We start from the raw sequence: 21,734 nt of genomic DNA, 5'->3' as shown, positions 1-21,734 counted from the left end.
TTACCACCAACGCATCAATTATAACTTTCAGTACCCTGGAATGCATTCCATCAGGACCAGTGGACTTATCTACCTTTAGGCCCAGAGGGGTCAGTAAATTCTCCAGAAATTTCCCTACTTCGCTTGTTGTGGAGTGGAATTCCCACTGACAGGAATAGATAAATTTTCATGGCTGAACAGTGCCAATCAGTCAAGAGCTTCCATCTTGGATATTTCTTAGTTGAATTAATTAATTAATACAAGATAAAAACCTTACCTGGAGGACCTGGGACACCGGAATCTCCCGGTAAACCAATTTTCCCTTCTAGACCTTTGCTGCCTTTAGGACCCACAGAACCTACATAATGAAATCAGTGAAAGAATCAAATAGAGAGGAGAATCTTGACTTCAGTTGCTGCAAATCACAGAACATTTTCTCAGTCTTCTGCTGAGTGTCTTCAGCTACATTTGCTATATCATTTCTAGCTCAGTCATTTTAGTGGAAAGCAGTGGAAGCACACTTGATGGAGTGGAGAGTGGGAAGAACAGTAGCTAATAGAGAACAAAATAGGCAAGGTTAGGATGGGAGTAAAACACGAAAGTCTGCAGACACCGTGATTGAAGTAAAAACACAAAGCTGAAGAAACTTAGCAGGTCAAAGAGTGTCCTTTATAGAACAAAGATAAAGGTACACAACCAAATTTCAGGCTTGAGTCCTTCATCAAGGTATAAGCAAAATGTAGACAGGTGCCTGAACGAGATGGTGGGGGTGGGGAGGGTCAGGGGAGGAGCACAGTCCCACATGCAGGAGGTAATAGGTGAATAAGGGAAGAAGGGGACACCAGAAAACAAAGGCTGGGAGGATGGTTCTGTGAATGGAGAGGGAAGGAGGTGGTTAGCTGGAAGAAAGAAGACAGAGGGATGGGGAAAGAGAGGGAGAATGGGGAGAGTAGGCTAGCAGAAACCGGACATGGCCTTGGTTTGACAGTTCATGAGGCCATGTAAGTGCGGGAGTGTGACGCAGAATGGAAATGATTGGCCACTGGGAGACCCCAGTAATTTTTGCAGACAGACCAAAAGTACTCAGCAAAGTGATCTCCAATATAGAGAAGGCCACAAAAGGAGCATCAGATGCAGTAGATGACTCCCGTAGATTCACAAGTGAAGTGTTCCCTCACTTCAAAGGGCTGTTTGGGGCCACAAATGGTGGCAAGGGAGGTGAGAGCACTTCTTGCAGCTGCAGGGGAAGGTGCCAAGGGGGTGATTGGTGGGAAGGGATGAGTGGATGAGGAAGTCATGGAGGGAACTGATCCCACAGAAGGCAAAGACATGAGACGAGGGGAAGATGTGTCTGGTGATGGGATCATGTTGTAGGTGATGGATGTTTAGGTTTGGATGGGATGTTTTAAAAGCACGATTTAAGTATTTAAGTGTAGCAGGTAATGCTGGACGTGCTTTTAAAAATAAAGACACAGGATCTCAGTCACAAAGGTGTCATTAACCAAGAGTAAACATAGTTTGGGCAAGTTCTAAAGAATGGCTGAAGCAAACATATCAATCTGCTCGAAAGCAAGTTACCTGGACAACCTGACTGGCCTGGGTCACCTTTTTCACCAGGAGGACCACAAAGCCCTTCAGATCCTGGCTTACCAGGAGAACCAGGCGGTCCTGGTACGCCTCTGCCAAATGAAAGGCCATTGTTTCCCTGGGGTGCATAAGTAAAAACATTAGTATTAAACACGCTGATAAAATTGAATATAAAAAGATAAAGGTTCCATTATTGTCATGTAATACTACATTTCTTCTTTCTTTGGCTTTGCTTCGCAGACGAAGATTTATGGAGGGGGTAAAAAGTCCACGTCAGCTGCAGGCTCGTTTGTGGCTGACAAGTCCGATGCGGGACAGGCAGACACGATTGCAGCGGTTGCAAGGGAAAATTGGTTGGTTGGGGTTGGGTGTTGGGTTTTTCCTCCTTTGCCTTTTGTCAGTGAGGTGGGCTCTGCGGTCTTCTTCAAAGGAGGCTGCTGCCCGCCAAACTGTGAGGCGCCAAGATGCACGGTTTGAGGCGTTATCAGCCCACTGGCGGTGGTCAATGTGGCAGGCACCAAGAGATTTCTTTAGGCAGTCCTTGTACCTTTTCTTTGGTGCACCTTTGTCACGGTGGCCAGTGGAGAGCTCGCCATATAATATGAATGTAACATACATGACATTTTTTTAACCTTTGCCTACTGTAAGGCAGACAGAGAGTCACCACTTCATCCTGCGCCTCTCACAGAAACCTACCGCACCTGGTGTTCCTACCCAGTCTCCCCTCCAAGTACTGACCAGGTCTGAGCCTGCTTAGCTTCTGAGATCAGACAATCTCAGGCATATTCAGGCTATTAGGCTTGAAGAATTACCATACATTTAAAGCAAAAATAAGTTCATTAGCTCAGAATTAAACTATTTATCGCAGGCAGTAGAAAACTGAAATAAAACCGAATAGGCAGTAGATCAGGGAGTATCCGAGAAATGACATGAAGGGTTCTAGTTCAGATTCTCTACCACTGACCTGAAACATTAACTCTGTGTATTTCTCCACTGCCTGCTGCCTGAACTGCTGAGCATTTCCAGTATTTTTTTTATTGAATTTCAGATTTACAGCATCTGCAGTGTTTTGTTTTTGAAAACAAATATTGGGAATGTTAACTTGCTTGATTCACAGGTTGTGAAACATTTCTTCGAATCTTTCCTTATTTAAATTTCAAAGTTCATATCTATTGTCAGAGTACATACATGGGGTTGGAGGGTTATAGGCGGAGAGCAGGAGGGTTGAGCTAGTGGATTTGTTCTAGTGAACAGTTGCGGACTCGAAGGGCCAACATGGGCTGTTTCCACCCTGTAAACGGTTATATGACATCACATAATAACCTGAGATTCTTTTTCCTGTGGGCCAGGCCGAATTACCACTTAATGGTTGTACAAAAACTGTACTCAAGAAAACATGTGTATATGAAGGAGAGAATTATGACTGTGCAATACAGAAAATAAGTATTCAACGATAAATAATGTGCAAAGCATGACACCTGATTGAGGAGACTGATGGTGGAGGGGTAGGAATTGCTCCTGAGCCAAGTGGTACAAGTCTTGTGGCCCCTATATCTCTTTCCCGATGGTAGCAGCAGTGAGAATAGAGGCCGTCCTGGGTGGTTTGGATCCATGAAGATTTTCTCGATGGTGGGGAGGGTTTTGCTTGTGATGTACTACTGGGCTGTGTCCACTACCTTTTGCAGGGCTTTCCGCTCAGAGGGGTTGGTGCCCCCATTCTGGGTTCTGAGATCCAGCACTCTGCACTGACCTGCCATTGCATGCCAAGGTGAACTACACCAATTTTTGCATTTTCTCTTTGTGTTCAACAGAAATACTCTGTCTAAAGGACAAAATTACTCTTATTCTATCACACTTTTGCCTTCTCATTTTAACAGTACTGAAGCAAACCATCTTATTCATCCTTTGACTGTTTCGATATTTGCCAGAATTTTTATTTGGGTTCCCCAGACCATTGTGTAATGACAGAAGCTACAGAAATAACATTGTAGGAAGGATGTGGTTGAAGAGGGAATGCAGAAGATCACTAGTATGATGCTTGTGGTTTTAAGGAGAAACTGGATGGACAGGGTTCATTATGGAAGAGATTGGATGGATAGTGAAAATCATTATCCTAAAGAAAGGGTAGTGGAGAACTAATTTAAGAGGGGAGAAATTTAAAAGTGATTTAAAGGGCAGGTTTTCCACACAGTTGGGCTGGAGGGGGGGAGGTGTGGGAGTGGTTACATGCTGCCAGAGGACGTGGTAGAGGCAGATAGAATTTCAACGCAAAGGTAATTGAACATGGTCAGGACTGGAAAGGCATAGAGGGAATACCAGCTAATGCAGGTAAATGGGATTAGTATAGATGGGCCCGAGAGCCAGCCTCACAAGGCAGGCCAAGAGGACCTGTATGATTCTATGATCTTGTGATTCTATGAGGTATACACTGTCATTATGCTGTTTCTTCAAGGGTTAGATCAATGCTATGGTGCGATGGACACCTCCTGCCAATAAAACCCATACAATAAAACCCCAACTACCTGGAATTCAAGCAACTGATAGCCTCAAACAATCGGAAAAAAAACCACAGAAATAAACAGATAATAAATATGTAGGTTTAAAATTGGCGTCCCTCGTTGTTAGTTTGCCAGTCATGCAAAACACAATCTCAAGGAACCAGAAATGTATTTTCTGGCATCAACCAATCCCAAAAGGTGCCAGATACCAGGGGTTTTACATTAGTTTGAACTTTATCATTGAGGAAGATAATACTTTGATGTTAAACTTAAGGAAGAGGATCAGACTACCTTTTGTCCAGAATCACCAAGAGGGCCATAGGTTATGGTTGGTTCACCTTTCTCACCCTTTGGGCCACATGGACCTGTTGGCCCAGGAACGCCCAATGCCCCCGATGCTCCCAGGGATCCTTTTGCTCCTTTCTCACCTGACAAAAATCACAAGAAGCAAAATGTTATAGAGAACACAAAAAATGGGAGAGGAGACATGACCTTACATCAGTCGGCCTAAAACATGAACCCCTGTTTTTTTCTCCCATGATGCCGCATGACCTGCTATCTTCAGAATGTTCTATTCTATTTCATATTTTCTGAATTGATAGGATTTTCTACCGAATTAGTCTAACTGATTGGTCTTTGCAGGGGTTAGTGTTGGGAACGCATCTTACTCCATCATCACAGCAGAACACCTACCTGGGAGGCCCAATGGACCCATGGATCCAAAAGCCCCTGGAGTTCCAACACATCCCAGATTTCCTGATGGACCTGGATCTCCGGGTGGACCTGATTGGATAAAATTTAACAATGAATTAAAAAGACTGGCCGAATGATCATTAATGATCTTATGATTTTTATTACCTTTGAAAAAAAATTACTACAAAACCATGCAGCAAAATACTATGAGGACCAGGCAGGATGATACTGGATAAAGGGTGGCGCAGTTAGCACAGTGCTGTTACAGCACCAGTCACCTGGGTTCGAATTTGGGACTGTCTGTAAGGAGTTCGCATGTTCTTCCTCTGTCTGTGTGGGTCTCCTCCAGGTGTTTTGGCTTTTCTCCCAGCTTTCAAAACATACTGGGGATTTTAGGTCAATTAGGTGTAATTGGGAGGCATGGGCTTGTGGGTCAAAAGGACCTTTTATCATGCTGTATGTCTAAATTTAAAAATAAAGTGTACTGGCACCTCATTGAACAATTAGCTTGTGTTTGACTCAGTTCATGAGGCAAAATATTCATGCTCCCACTTCAATAAAACAATTACAATATCCAAAATATGTCACTGTTTCAACGTAGTCCATGTTATTGAGTGGTTAGCATTGGTTGATGATGCTTTGGACTCCATCCATTTTTAACCTTTCATAGTATATAGTCTGGATTGGGTCCATGGATAAACTAGAGTATGAACTCCAGTACAAAATAGCTGGTGGTTGAGTGCAAAACCAGTCCAGGGACATAAACCCTTTTTCATTGGCTGTGCAATGTCCTGGAATAAGTCCTTTGTGCCGTTTCCACTGGGCCACTCTTAACTGGGACACTAATTACTTTTCCACTGAACACAACTCACCCCTGGGATTGGAGTTTAATACCTTCAACTGTAAATGGGCGACTTTCTGCTGTCTCTTTTCCACTGGTTTTATCAGCACGTTGGCGTCAGCAAACGGCGGGGATATGAGTAGGGATAAAGGCGGTTAATCCCCAGCGTGAAATGATGTCATTTGATGCTGGCTTTTGGACAGTGTTCCTTTTCTACTGGACCCTGTCCCCATAAATTCCCAATTAATTCCTGGGACAGGGTGCCAGTGGAAAAGTGGCTATATAGTCCAAACGGTTAAACGAGAATTATTTTTGACAGATTTGTCTTCAGGTGTACCCTCAATTTTTATCCACTTCCAAAATGGCAGCATTGTCTTCAGGCGTACCCTCAATTTTTATCCACTTCCAAGATGGCAGCATTGCCTTCAGGTGCTGATTATGATGTGGAGTCGACTGGATCTTGAAGACCCAAGAGTTGATGTCTTTTCTGAGTATTTCTGATGTACACTTGACACTCATGCTATCCATGTTATCCAAAATGCCATGTTCTGTGGGTCACATTAAAAATCTACACTTGTGATTTAGAATCAAAATGGGGGTATGTCATTTAATTTCAGCTCCAATCACCTATTCTGTGGACCAGTAACCATAACATTCTTTCTCCACCACCCCGCCCCCCCCACCACCTGTAAAACGTTGGTCAAAGATTAGAGCAGGAATTCAACCGAGGTCACTGTTATATGTGAAATGCAGAGAAACACATGGCCTCCCTGTCTAGAACATTGTGGATTGCAAGTCACATCACCTGCCAATCAAGGTTGGTCTCTGGTCACCCATTAGTGCACACCTTATCGTTAACTCATTTAAATGATCCAGTGTCATCAGTGGTTAGATGCCCAGCTAAGATTAGTATAAACATCAATGCATGCCACATTTCTCTCTCCCTACCTCTTGGCCCATGTCTCAGACATTGCTCCGCACTAGGTTGCTTCTGTTGACGTGGTTGGAAGAGTTATGGGCAAGGAGTGCACTACACTGAGTTGAGCTGCAGTACTACAATAGATCAGCGCTTGTAGAGAGCCGGACCCCTGTTAGTTCAGTGAATTGGGATTGTGAAGTGTGTACACGTATGGGAGAGTGTGATAGCATTGGCCTTATGCCTGCTTGCACTGTTATAGTTTTTTGTCTTATACCGTGTCAAAGATAGGCATCCATGGTATCGGAGTCCAACCTGGGTCTGATGTGAATGTCTATATAGTTATTTAGTAGAGTAATTAAGTATCATTTGACGTCTTCCCATTTGTTCATTAAAGTTACCTTTGATTGTAACACGTGTCCAGACTCATCTCTCTGTGAACCCACCGAACCTGATACTTCCCAAACTCATCAGTCACTCAATATGCTCCTGAGTATTGACTGCCCATTATTCTCCCTTCTTGATAATTGGTACCATTATAACAGACATGTAGGGATGGGTCCTTTAATAGCTTAGCAGCTTTCTTGAGGGTGCTAACACATTCAAGGAGATACAGATGGAGTCGATGGAGATGAGGGTGGTTTGTGAAATGGCCTGAGTTGCATTCACAACTCTCTGTAGTTTCTTGCACTCTTGGGGAGAGCAGTTCCTATACCAAATAGTGATGTATCTGCACAGAATACTTTCCATAGTGCATCTAGAAGGATTAGTACAACACATTGCAGACAGGCCGAATTTCACTGGGCTTCTGAGGAAGTGGAATTATTGATGTGCTTTCTTGGCCGTGGTGGCAACATGAGTGAACCAGGCGATGAAGGGGTTGACGGAGTGGCTTTCAGGTGAATCCCAGTGCCTGACCCCAGTCCCTCTCTTCCTCACCACTCTCACACTGCATCCAGGCTGGAATTAGGACCTTCAGAGGTGAGAGTGTCATTTGCATGGTTAAAAACAACAAAATATGGCACAACAACATGACAATTTAGTGACGAATGCTGAATTGCAATTGAATCTTGGTACCTTTTGGACCTGGAGCTCCAGGCAGTCCTTCTTTGCCTTTGAGGCCCTGCGCACCTTTGCAACCTGTCTCACCCCTTGGTCCTGGTTCTTGATTCAGTCCTGAAAAGAAAAGTTGAGACAGATTATACTTCATCTTGCCATTTCACAATATTCCTGTCATTGCCCCCACCCCCCCCCCCCCCCACTTATCCTTTTGTAGATTCCCCTCCACTTTAAAATTCACTTGTTGGATATTTATTTCTTTAGCTGGCAAAGCTGGTTGTTGTCATAAATGCAGAGAGACAGCCCACTGCCAGGTCTTTTCCTATAACCTTGTTAAGCCAGCTAATGAGAGATAAATACAATTAGTCCTGGGGATAGCACATCAATCCATTTATTTTCTTTTATACAGGGCAGTGCAAAGCCTTCACTTACTGGGAGTAATGGGAATGCTATATGACAGTAACAAACAGAAATTGCCACTCAATTGTTAATTTCATTGATTGGAATGGAAATGAAAGAGTGTGAAAGATGCAGAATAGGGTGCCGACCTCACTGAGTAACAAAGAATTTGCTTCCTGAACACTTTTGGGTGCATTTTATGGATCTTGGGCTGCTGGTCATGAAAATCACCTTACAAATTTCCTATCACATTCCAATATAACATATTTTTGTGATTTCCTGTCATATTTTAAGTCTACTCGTACATTGCCCCCAAAACAAGCTGGTGTGGTCAATCCAAATGTTTAAATTTTGTATTTAGACTTACAGCACGGTAACAGGCCATTATGGCCCATGTGCCCATGCCGCCAAATTGCACCCAATCGACCTACAACCCCAGGTACATTTTGAATGGTGGGAGGAAATCAGAGTTCCCGAGGAAAACCCACGCAGACAGGGGAAAACATACAAACTCCTTACAGACAGCGTTGGGTTTGAACCCTGGTCCCAATCGCTGGTGCTGTAAACAGCATTGCATTGACTGCTATGCTAACTATGCCTGGGAATGCTTAGTCAGGATAGATGCAGGGAGGCTTTAAAAGCAACTCACATCTACAGATGCTATGAATTGCATTGCTATAGATTGAATGCATGTTGATGCATATTTTCTTCAGGCATACATAAGCCATGAAGTGTAACACATCATTGAAAATTCATTTTCTGCATTCGCACTTGGACTTCTTCCCTTATGAACTTAGCGCAGCTCATGGTAAAAAGTTTCATCAGGACATTGCGACCATGGAGAAGAGGTATCAGAGCAACTGGAATCCATCAATGGCGGCTGACTATTTTTGGACAGTGACACAAGCGGCATCAGATGCTGAGTACAAATGAAAATCAATGACAAAATATTTTTAGGTCAGTTGAACTAATGTAATGTGTCAGCATTATTATGTGATTAAACATGTTAAATTCAATAAAAGTCAATTTAATGTTTCTCCAACAAGAAAAAATGGCAGATGCTGGGGGTCAAATGCAATACCCAAGTTTGCTGGAGAGATGCAGCAGGTCATTCAGCACTGATCTACGGAGTGTTCTCAGCTCCTTGGTGTACTGCACAAATAAAACATCTTCAAAGAAACTTTAGTATTTGTAGGCATGTCAGGCAATTTGATTTTGATCATCAAACCAGCAAGGTTGTAATTTCTTTCCGAGATTCCCTGAAAGAGGGTTTATCGATTAGCTGGTAATGACAGCAGATTGTCACTGATGAAGATGTTTTACCAAACAGCTGGTAACTTGATTAAAAAAAAGGACTGTATTGTGTATTCACTATAATGGTTTGAAAACTGTATCAAGTTACCTGGAAGTCCAGAATTTCCCATTGCACCCTTTATTGTGACTACAGGTGAAATGCCTTTCTTCCCCTTTTCACCTTTTTGACCTTTAATTCCAATGACACCTTTCTCACCCTTTGGTCCAGCACAACCTCTGGAACCTGCATCAAAACATAACAAGCAAGTCAGGAAATGGATATCGTGGGGCAAGGGACTCACTTGCCAACTCTCTAAATGCTTGTCATCTTTCCTTCCTGGTTTTTCAGGAGGGTGATGGGATCCTCTTCATTTGTAGACTCTTCAACAATTGAAAGCACCTGGTAAAGCAGCCCACTTGATTCCTGTCCTATCCACCACTCCAATGTTCACTCCTTCCACCATCTCTGCATTGTAGGTGGAGAAGTACTTCATATAAATCTCTCTGGAATCCAATGCAGCAAATTGCAAATTTTGAAACTTCTCAAACTGATGGGGTGCAGGTGCTTGAGGGCATCAAGTATTCCTCCAAGTCAGCTGGCATCTTAAATCAAAAATATACGGCTGGGACAGTTTGCCATAGAGGGAAGATCTTCTAGAGGTTGATTTAAAAAAGTCTGAGATGCATACATGGATAAATAGTCGCAGTCTTTTTCCCAGGCTAGGGGAATGTAAAACTAGAGGCCATACGTTTAAGGTGAGAAGGAAAGATTTAAAGAGGATCTGAGTGACGAGTTTTTCCACTCAGAGGGTGTGGGGATAAGGAATGAACTTCCAGAGTAAGTGGTAGGAATGGATACAATTATAATATTTAAAAAATGAACAGACATGCATAGGAAACGTTTAATGGGGTAAGGGACAAATGCTAGAAAATGGGACTTGATTAGAAAGTCGTATTGATAGAACTCCATTGGCATTCCTATACTATCAAATCCAGGAACTATGTGAGTGTTTTCATTACATGAACCAATGTAGTTCAAATGGGCTACCATAATTGAAAATAAATGTGGACCTTGCCAATAACCTCAGATCCAGGGAATGTTTAAAATTAATAAATGGGAATTTTGGGAACATTGTTTTTTATTTTCATCAGGTGTACTTCCCCTGCAATCTTCTACTTTCAGGAACAAAGATTTGACTTTTTAAACTATTACATATTAAAGTTTATGTCATACTTTTAATGATTACTGTGCTCATTAATGTCCTTAAACAAAGCTTTTCTGATTTAGAATCTGTACTTTGAACAAAGGATATTGGGACCCTGTTTGTCAGTTTCCATTCTTCGGAGGCACCGAACTTGCACTGTTAAAGTTCATGGTGAGCACGTTAGCCTTTCAACAGAATACCGATGACAAGTTCCCAGCTGTGATTTTCCAATCAGTCATGCTCATACTTCAACCATGCTAAAATGGGGATTAACTGAGAACAGACTTTACAATGTGGGAGACGTTCAGGACAAACAATCTACTTGCTCTCACACACAATCTAGCGATTGTCTTTTTTTGTAATTCTTTATTTATCGCCCTATGAACCATATCAACCAATATATTTACAAATGCACCAGGAAGGTGTTAGATAATCTTCAAACAGCCTTGGAGGTCAAGCACGCAAGTACTAGGTACAGTAAAACCACAGTTATCCAGAAATCAAGCCTTAAGCAACTGGCAAAAAATTTACAGGATGGGTAAAATAAAGGGTTTAAAATTGGTGTATTTGAGTTGATGCGATTGATTACAATTATTGGCATTGTATTAGATCCTGTTAAAATAATCAATTCTTTTAAAACTGTGTATCTGATCATTAACACCATGATGTTTGTGGCAGCTTGCTCTATGCACATTGCCTGTAGCATTTCCTATTTAAAAAATACTCCAGTTGTGATAGAGTTATCCTGAATGGGGTGGTGTAATGCAAGACTTTATTTCATAAGGATGTAATTTTTGACAAGCAAACAACATTATATTACATATAATGTAATATACCATCAAGGCAGTGGTCAGCACAGAACATTCTGCAGACACTGAGAGACAAGGATTCAATGGACACACTGGGGTGGTTCACTGAGCAGACCGTCCAGGTCATCTGGTGTAATGCCTCATCATCTGCGCTCACAAACAAGCACCAGGACTTGGCCTGGCTGGGAGTGAGAGGAACCCTTCCAGTCAGATCCTTCCTGTACAATCAGAACATGACCTCCAATGCATGTTGCCCCAAAATGACTGCGATCGAGAGGAGACAGTTGTCTACCTCTTTGCAAAATGCAGATTTGCTCAGAGTGTGTGGAGAAGGATACCAGGGTTCATCCTCAGCAGCAGCATTACAGAGAACTCCCTGATTTATGGACTGTTTCCAGGGATGGACACAAAGTCAGACATCCAGAACTGCTGGAAGACCATCAACTCAATGAAAGATGCATTTTGGTCTGCCTAAAACCGGCTGGTCTTTCAGCACACAGAGATGTTGGTGAGGGAATGCTGTCAACAGATACATTCCAGGCTGCAGGGACAAACTGGAGTTTGGTGCAACCAATGTGTAATGCGACTGATTGCACTCAGAGATAAGTGAGGAGTAAAAACAGGCTTTTAATAGCTTACAATCAATGGCCAGTAGACACAATAGTCCTCAGGTGAATCTGAGGTAAGGCGGGAAAACTAGGGTTTATATTGGGGCAGGTGAGGGTGGAGCCAAGGGAGGAGCCAGCCATCTGAACTACATACAGACAGTGAATTTCAGTTCACTGCACAATGTAAGGGCACTGTGGGGAAGGACCACTCTCTAGGGTCATTCCATTACTGGGCATTAATGGGCTGAGACCAAGGGGAAGTTCCTCAAATGACAGAGGTGGGGGGGAAGGGGAGGGGGTGTAATGACAAGGTGCCAAAGGTTATGCTGCTAAATAGAAATGATTGTGACAATGTGTAGCCACGTGCTACTCGAAAGAAGACACAACATATAGTGTAGTCATGTTAAGCTCTGAGTTTTATTAGGGCTTAGGCCCGACTTTTATACTTGCACTGTTCCTTCCGTGGCCACCCACCCCCCCCAGCCCGGCTGGCATCACAACATGCATAACAAAAGCGGGCTTCCCGCACGTGGGTACTTTCCTGCATAATAATGCCCTTCTTCCCCACGCACTGTCCCTGATTGTTGGCTGCTCAGCAAGGTCAGCGTCATTTTGAGGTTGCTGGCCTTTAAGCTGCTCTTGCTGTTCACCTGCCGGTTCGCTTTGTTAGGGCCAGTGCCGCTGCTCGGGCTGCTGGCCTTTGGTTGCACTCGCCGCCCGGAGTGCTGGCTCAATCGCCGCAGCAGCGGACTGCCACAAATGCACTATAGTGGTGGAAATGCAAGGATACAAAACAAAGGGCACGAAGACATTTTGTACAGTTTTTTTTGGAGATAATTTATTGTGACTAAAGTCTATTTTTGGTTAAAACATTCTGTGCACAATTCATGTTGTTGTGGCTGGCATTTTTTAGATTTCTTCTGCACACCCAGTAATGCTACAGATTTCATCTGCCATCATCCTTCCCATGCTAGTACAACTTGAAATTCTGGTTGCAACCTATGGAAGGTGCAGGATTTTAGAAAGGCATTTGGCAGAGATGGCTCATTCAGAAGGACATGGCACATGGGATCCAAGCTGTGTTGGCCAACTGTACTCAAAATGGACTTGGTATTGAGGAGCAGAGGGTGGTAGCTGAAGGTTGTTTCTCCAACCGGAAGCCTGTAACCAGCGGTGGACCTCCAAGATTGTTGTGGGATCATTGTTGTTTGTCAAATCTTTGTAAATAAATGATTTGGGTGAGAATGTATCTGGATTGATTAGTAAGTTTGCTGATGGTGTAAGAATTAGTGGTGTAGTAGTTGCAAAGAAGGTTGTGAAAGTAGACATGGATCATTTAGGTGGAGTGGTGGCAGATGGAACGTAACTTGTGAGGTACTGGATTTTGGGAGTTCAAACATTAACGGATCATGTATAGTAAATTGAATCTACTTCAGGAGGATTGATCCACAGAGGGATCTTGGAGTGCAAGATTCTTGTTGGATAGATTAGTGAAAGGGACCTTTGGCAGGCTTGCCTTCATAGTCTGATGTACAAGAGAGCTGAGATATTTAAAGGAGAGTTGAACACAATTCTTTTGGTGGTTGTATGGAACAAACTGTCAGAGGAAGATGCAGATATGAATACAGTGTTTGAAAGACATTTGGGTAGGTACTAGGATGGGAAGGAGGTCAAACGGTACATGATTAAAGCAGGCAAATGGAATTACCATGGGCACGCATCTTGGGAGGGATGGACAATTTGGGCAGAAGGTCCAATTTCTGTGCCGTGCATGTGGTGATACACCACTAGTCTACCGCAGGGGGCGACCTGTGTACCTGCAGGAAGATCACCAGAGGACAGACCACACCTGGCCGGCTGTCAATCAGCTGACCTGAATGGATCAAGCCCCACCTGGATACAAGCCACATCCGGCCCCTCGAGGTCAGTTACACGGAGTGACAGCTGACTACAGCAGGAGACTTTAAGTAGAATCAAGCTTGTTGTTCAGTCTTCGTGTCTGCTTACTGGCACCACAGTGCATCACAATACAACTCAATTATCTTGCTCAGAGGACAACACAGCTGGATTTGAGTTCATTTGAAGAGCCCGTGGTGTCCTGATTGGGCAGCTTCAGAATTCACTGCAGGCTCCACAAATACTATGCTAAGTCCACAGTGTGTGCAAAACGTTGATAGGGAGTGTTTGCTCCAGCATTTACTTGCTGACATACTATTTCATTGGATGCCTCAGTAGTGACACAACAAGCAGAAATTCAGAAGCAATCTTTCTCTCTGAGGAGAATGGGAGGACTTGGAGTAATATTAGCAGTAGCTATGTCATCTAACTCTGCTCATCAAAGAAGACTCATCCTCAATTTGTTAAGCCAAATGTACAGCATGACGATAGATGAGAACAGAAATACAGGTCTTAAATTCAGTTTGGTTTACATTATGCAGAACAATGCACAGCCCTTCCTGTCTATTGCAAGTCTCCAAGGGTGAACTCCTAACCCCAACGACTCCAGCCGGTGACAAAGACCTTTAGATTCTGAAAACAATTTACCATCAGCCATTCATAAAATTCTTGCATGTAAAGCTTTGAAACATTTTGATAAGGCATTTCCTCACTACAAGTCCCCCCACCCTCCCCTTTGATGTAGTTATCTTCTCCCTCATCCTTTACCTTTATCTCCTTTTGGGCCCTCAGCTCCTCGAGGACCAGTTAACCCTGCAGCTCCTGGCTCTCCCATTATACCAGGTTCACCTTTTGGACCTGTTTTCAGATTTTAAAAAAGACAAAATTATTCAAAGACTCAAAGGATACATTTGACAAAGAATAAAACATTTTTTATATATCCAAAATATTTAAATAGCACCATAGAATGTTATAGCACAGAAAACAGGCCATTCAGCCCCTCTAGTCTGTGCTGACCATCATCTTGCTAGTCCCACTGACTGCTCCTATTTCATAACCTTCCAGATCTCTTCTATCCATGTATCTATCCAATTTATTCTTAAAACACATGATTGAACCCACATTCACCACACAGATGGCAGCTAATTCCACACTCCCACCACTCTCCAAATGAAGAATTTCTCCCTCATGTTCCCCCTAAACCTTTCCCCTTTAAGCTTAAAACTGACCTCTTGTATTTATCTCCCAATCTAAGTGGATAAAGCCTACTTGCATCCATTCTGTCTATACCCTTCATAATCTCATAAAGCTCTATTAAATCTCTCCTCATTCTTCTTCGCTTCAAGGAATAAAATCCTGTTTAATCTTTCCCTGTAACTCAACTCCTGAAGACCCAGCAACATCCTAGTAAGTCTTCTCTGCACTCTTTCAATCTTATTGATATCCTTCCTATAGTTAGGCTCCTAGAACTGCACACAATTGTCCAAATTCAGCCTCACCAATGTCTTAATCAACTTTCAACATAATATCCCAACTCCTGTATTCAATACTTTGATTTATAAAGGCTAAGTTGCCAAAAGCTTTCTTTACAACCCTGTCCACCTGTGACGCCATCTTCAGGGAACAATGTATCTGTATTCCCAGATCTCTCTGCCCCTCCGCACTCCTCAGTGCCCTACCATTTACTGTGTATGTCCTACTTTTGTTTTCCCTTCCAAAATGCATCACCTCATACTTGTCGGCATTAAACTCCATCTACCATTTTTTGGCCCATTTTCCAGATCCTTCTACAAGCTTTGAAAATCTTCCTCGCTGTCTACAACGCCTCCTATCTTTGTGTCATCAGCAAACTTGCTGATTCAATTTACCAAGTTATCATCCAGATCACTGAAATAAACAACGAACAACAATGGTTCCAATATGGCACTAGAGGCACACCACTAGTCACCGGCTTCCAGTCTGAAAAGCAACCATCATTACCATTCTCTTCTTTCTCCCACACTGCCAACTACAAATCCAGTTTGCAACCTCTCCATGGATATCTAGTGCCATAACCTTCTGAACTAAATTTCCCCATGTGAGACCTTCTCAAAGGCTTAACTAAAGTCCACGTAGGCAACATCCACGGCCTTTTCTTCATCTACCTTAGTGGTAATCTCCTCAAAAAACTCATTAAACACAAACTTCCATGTACAAAGCATTGTTGACTCTCCTTTTCTTCTCTCTTCTTCTTTGGCTTGGCTTCGCGGACGAAGATTAATCAGCCCATAACTGTCCAAATACCTATATATCCTGTCTCTCAGAACTCCTTCCAATAATTTACCTAATACTAACATCAGGGTCACCGGCCTATAATTACCTGGTTTATTTTTGGAGCCCTTTTTAAATAATGGAACCACGTGAGCTACCCCCAATCCTCTGGCACCTCACCTGTGGCTAAGGACATTTTCAATATATCAGCCAGGGTCCCTACAATTTCTACACTAGTCTCCCTCAAGGTCCAAGAGAATATCATATCCAGTCTGGGAGATTTATCTACCTTTATTTACTGTAAGGCAGCAAGGACCTCCTCCTTAATCTCCACATATTCCATGATCCTTCTGTTTGTTTCCTTTCCTTTCTTATGCAATATGCCAATTTCCTGAGTAAATACTAATGAAAATAAAACTGTATAAAACCCTAACCCATTACGTGAGACTTATAGTTAACCACTCTGATCCTCTGGAGGATTAATTATGTCCCTTACTATCCTTTTACTTTTAACATACTTATAGAAACCCTACAGGTTACCTTCACATTACCTGCCAGAGCAATCTCATGTCATTTTTTTGCCTTCCTGATTTCTTTCTTTGTGTATTTTCTTGCTTTTTATGTATTCTTTAAATCCCTTATTAGCTCCTTGGTTCCCAGACTTGCTATACATCTCCCTCTTCTTCTTAACCAGATTGCCAATATCCCTTGAAAACCTGGGTTCCCTATGCCTGTTAACTTTGCTTTTAATCCTAAGAGGAACATGCAAACTCTGCACTCAAGATTTTGCCCTTGAAGGCCATCCACTTACTTAACACATCCTTTCCAGAAAACAAAATATCCCAATCCACTCATCTTAGATCCTTTCTCATTTCCACAAAATTTGCCTTCCTCCAATTTAGAATTCCAACATGAGCACCAGACTTATAATCAACTTGAAGCCAATGACACTATAATCACTGGACCCAAAATGCTCACCTACACATACATCTGTCACCTGGCCTATCTTGTTCCCTAATAGGAGACCAACTACTGCATCCTCTCTCGTTGGTACCTCTACATATTGATTTAGAAAACTTTCCTGAACACAAAGATTCTTCATACATTAAATTTCACTAATAATTCTTTGGCATGTCCTAATAACTCAAAGATTGTTTTTTTTAGGGATCAGAAAATGGTCATTTGGCAAAGATAAGAGGTTGAAAATGTTAACAGTGCAATCTTGACTGAAGTTTAGTCAATTCCACTGACGTCTGTGTGGTAACTGATGAACAATGGATCCATAACTTGAAGGAGGACTCAGGCCAAGACGATGGTTACATATCTTTATCCTCCTATGGATGCTGCGAGACCTGCTGAGTTCCTCCAACATTTGTGCATTTTTAATGACAATCTCCATGTCTGCAGACTTTCGTGTTTCACAATGCTTTTTCCACTCTTTCAGCACCAAGGACAGTAGACGCAGGCAGATTTTGACGGGAAACCACAAAGAGATATCACATGCACTAGGTCTATATGCCCAGACAAAGAAATGCTTGAACCAGCAGAATGCAACAAAAAAATCACTGACATATTCCATATGTTTCAAAGTAGTGCAAGGAAATTAAGAAAATCTCCCTTTCTCACTTCAACACCACATGGCGACAACAACCTTTAGCAAAGAGCAAGAATTTGTGGTTTGAGTTGAAGCAACAGTGACCGCTGCTGATCTAAAGATAGCCGCTCACAGAGATCTGGCAGTAAATGCGGCATTCATTCCATTTTTCAGTTAGTTAATGACATACACCAGTTCTTGGGTGTTTTAGTGTCTAGAAGCTGAGTCATGCAGCCCCTGGTACAACTAACCATATTGTAGATTCCATGCAGACAGCAGCCCAGGAAGGAAAAGAGGACAATTTTTAAGCAGATATTTAAATATTTTATGCAATGCAAAATATAAATACACAAGATAACAGCTGGAAAGTCTTAAATGAGCCATTCATTCATAAATTTAAAGTTAATTTCACTAAAATACATGTCTGAGGGAATAATCTTTTTTAGGGTAGAGAGATTAAGCAGCAATTTTTCATACCACAAAGCATAACAATTACAAATATTTCTGCAGAAAGGATAGTTTGTAAGCATCAAGGTCTTACATCAGATCTCAGTGAAGAAGGTTGCAACAATTATCTGATGCAGGGGAAGGGAATTAAAGACAACAGAACCTTCAAAACGAGGCCATTCTGTCTAATAGCTGGTGCTATTCAAGAGCAGTCCAACTAGCCCAATCCCCAGACCTCTGTATTTTCCTTTTTGCTCCCCATTTGAATGTCCTGATCAAATCCTGCTCTCATTGCCCACCCAGCAGCACATTCTGGCACTCAGTGACTTGCTGGGATATTTTCTCATGCCAGAAAACAGCAATCAAAATTCTTTGGACACATCATGCAAAGAGATACATTAGAGCATTTAGTTACAACTGGAAAGCTTGAAGGAAAAAGAAGTAGAGGTAGACAGAATGAAATTGATAGAAGGATTAAGATAATGGTTAGGCACAGGGGAGGCAACAACTATAATTCAGAGGGTCAGAGACCATGATGGATGAAGAGACATGACCACCCTCGTCGAATGGCAAGGCACCTGAATGAAGGTAATTCTAGAACAAGAGTGCACAGATTTAAGGTGAGAAGAGAGAGAAAAGGGACGAGGGGCAACATTTTCCACAGAGGGTAGTAAGTGTCTGGAACAAGCAGTCAGAAGAAGCTGAAAAAGGGTACAATTATGAAACTTAAAACAAATTTGGACAATTTATGGATAAGAGGGCATTTTGAAGGATATGGGCCAAATGCTAGCAAATAGGATTAGCCCAGCCTGGTTGTTGGGGGGGGGGGGGGGGGGAGTTGGGTCATAGGGCCTGTTCTGTGCTATACTAATCACTCTCCTTTAGAACATCTCAACTTCTGCACATATATTTATTCAAATTTTATGATGAGCTTTGTCTGTGTCTCCACATTTCTGTAGACGTTTTATTCTTCACAGTGAGATGGGGCAGCTTACCTGATCTTCCTGGTGCTCCTGGCCATCCTGGTTGTCCAGGTGGGCCTCGTTGTCCAGGGAAGCCTGCAGGGCCTGGATTCCCAAGGCACCCAGGAATTCCAGGGGCACCTGGAATACCAATTCCTGCAATACCTGGATCACCCATTGATCCTCGACTTGGTAATCCTGTAAATATAAATTTCCTCCATTAAAAAAATTCACGAGTACAACCAGATAATTAATGTATTATACTCCACAGAGTTCACTTAGAACCATAGAATATTACAGCACAGAAACAGGCCCTTTGGCCCTTCTAGTCTGAATTCTGCCAAGTCCCACTGGCCTGCATTGGGACCGTATCCCTCCACTGGCTTCATTGACCTGTTCACTCCCCTTATCTTTTGATATCCTTCCCCTTTTATGTACAATTATTGTGTATTTTAAACCACCATGAGGTTTTTTTTTTAAATCAAATTTTCTGTTAGATGAAGAACCCATAGTATTTTAACTTGTACAAAACAAAGTTTAACAGGAACAAAAATTGGTGTCAACTCTGAGCAGGTGAGACGAAAGAGTTATTGTTTCAGGTGTATCTGACATGAAATATTAGCTCCATTTCTTTCTCAATTGATGCTGAATAATTTGACAAGTGTTTCCAGTATTTTCAGTTTTTATTTGAGAATTGGATGGCACAGTTAACATAGCAGTTTGTGCAACGCTGTTACAGGAACAGCCTTTGGGACCAGGGCTCGAATCCGCGCTGTTTGTAAAGAGTTTACACATTCTCCCCAAGTCTGCGTGGGTTTTCCCTAGGGTGTTTGGTTTGCTCTCACCATTCAAAATGTACTGGGAGTTGTTGGTTGTTTGGGTGTAATTGGGCAGCCTGGGCTTGAAAGCACCTGTTACCTTGCTGTATGTCCAAATTTAAAATGTAATTTAAAAAAATTAAATATTCCAGAACTGCACTTTTTGTTTTGATTTTCCTGGAAAGTAAGATCTAATTCAACTTCTTTACAACACTAATGTATATTTATTGCAAATTCATTCACATCTGCTCATTGAATCAATCATTACTTTTCAGATTATTACATATATATTTTTTAAAAATTTAGACATACAGCACGTCATCAGGCCCTTTCAGCCCATGAGCCCGAGCCATCCAATTCCACTCAATTCACCTACAACACCTGCTAGGTTTTGAAGGGTGCAGGAAACCCACGCAGACACAGGAAGAACATACAAATTCCTTGCAGACTGCACCAGATTCCAACAGCATTGCTAACTGCACCACCCCTTTCATAAATACAAAGTAAAGAGAGATTCAGCAGACATTTATAACTTTGAGAAGGCACTTTGCTCAAAATTCTAACTCAATTCAGGCTCTTAATCTGTACAAAATACAACTCATAGCAAAAGAACCTGGCAGAGCAAAAGATGATAATGATTTTCCAGCTATTGAAATCAATTGATTTGGTTTAATCTCCACACACATTATTCCCTGGGGCACAGACATGAAATCAGAATATTACCCTTAGAGGCAGTGTTAGCTTGAGGGCTAGCCACAAATTAGGCTCTGAATGGAGAAGTAAAAACACAGCGCTGAAGAAACTCAGCAGGTCAAACAGTGTCCTTAATATAACAAAGGTTAAAAAAAATACATAACCGACATTTCAGGCTTGATCCCTTTATCGAGGTTATGGAAAAACATCAGCAAGCGTCCGAATAAAAAAAAACTCTGAATGGCTTTGATTAAGTTAATTATCCTGATTAAAATGTCGTACAATTTACTGAAAACATTCCCAGTAATTGACCACTGATAGCTCAGGAGAATGAATATTCTTGATGGGGTTTGGATAAATTCAGGGGATGCTCAGAATAGATTTAATGTGGATTATTGAAAGGTTTTAAAGGGATATCAACTAATCACAAAGGTACAAGAAAATATCAATTATTTTGCAACTAAATCAGCACATATCTTTAATCCAAAATACAGGCAGATAATGCTGGAACATTCAAAGTCCAGCAGTACCATGTGGGGAGAGAAATGGAGTTGATACTGCAAGTCAAGGAGCTTTCAGTTACAAATGGTGAAAGATCATTGTCCTGAAACATTGATGCTGGTTCTCTCCTCACTGAAGCTCCCTCTGAGTGTTCCAGCATTTTCTGTTTGAATTAACATCTCCAGTTTCTTTTTTGATCTTCAATATTGTTGTCATTTTAATTTGTCACTCAAGAGCCACAAAATGATCATTTTCTTTCTCAAGGTAAATATGCAGACGATACTAAGATAGGTGGAATAGTGGATAATGAAGAAGGTTTTCAAGGATTGCAGAGGGATTTGGGCTGCTTAGAAAAGTGGGCTGAAAAATGGCAGATGGAATTTAATGCTGATAAGTGTGAGGTGCTTCATTTTGGTAAGAAGAATCAGAATAGGACATATGTGGTAAATGGGAGAGCATTGATGAATACAGAAGAGCAGAAAGATTTAGGAGTAACGGTACATCGTTCCCTGAAGGTAGAAACTCACGTGAATAGGGTGGTGAAGAAGGCTTTTAGTATGCTGGCCTTTATCAATCATTGCATGGAATATAGGAGTTGGGAGGTGATGTTGAGATTGTATAAGACGTTGGTGCGGCCTAATTTGGAGTTCTGTGTGCAGTTCTGGTCGCCTTATTATAGGAAGGAT

General features: G+C 42.0%; 1 protein-coding gene across 1 annotated transcript in view; it reads right to left on the bottom strand.

Moving 5' to 3' along the window:
- The window catches only part of LOC138743606 (collagen alpha-5(IV) chain-like), a 138,334-nt gene that overhangs the window by 21,898 nt on the left and 94,702 nt on the right, over positions 1-21,734 (bottom strand). The window contains exons 32-39 of the mRNA XM_069899121.1: positions 19,070-19,234; positions 14,552-14,641; positions 9,375-9,509; positions 7,592-7,690; positions 4,758-4,847; positions 4,356-4,492; positions 1,558-1,684; positions 257-337 (exon numbers count right to left, since the gene is read on the bottom strand). Of these exons, the coding sequence (XP_069755222.1) occupies positions 257-337; positions 1,558-1,684; positions 4,356-4,492; positions 4,758-4,847; positions 7,592-7,690; positions 9,375-9,509; positions 14,552-14,641; positions 19,070-19,234 (924 nt within the window). The remainder of the gene's footprint in view (positions 1-256; positions 338-1,557; positions 1,685-4,355; positions 4,493-4,757; positions 4,848-7,591; positions 7,691-9,374; positions 9,510-14,551; positions 14,642-19,069; positions 19,235-21,734) is intronic.

Source organism: Narcine bancroftii, chromosome 9 (assembly GCF_036971445.1).
Source record: "Narcine bancroftii isolate sNarBan1 chromosome 9, sNarBan1.hap1, whole genome shotgun sequence".
Taxonomy (NCBI): domain Eukaryota; kingdom Metazoa; phylum Chordata; class Chondrichthyes; order Torpediniformes; family Narcinidae; genus Narcine; species Narcine bancroftii.
Note: the sequence above shows the minus strand (reverse complement) of the source record. Positions and strands in the feature narration are given on the sequence as shown.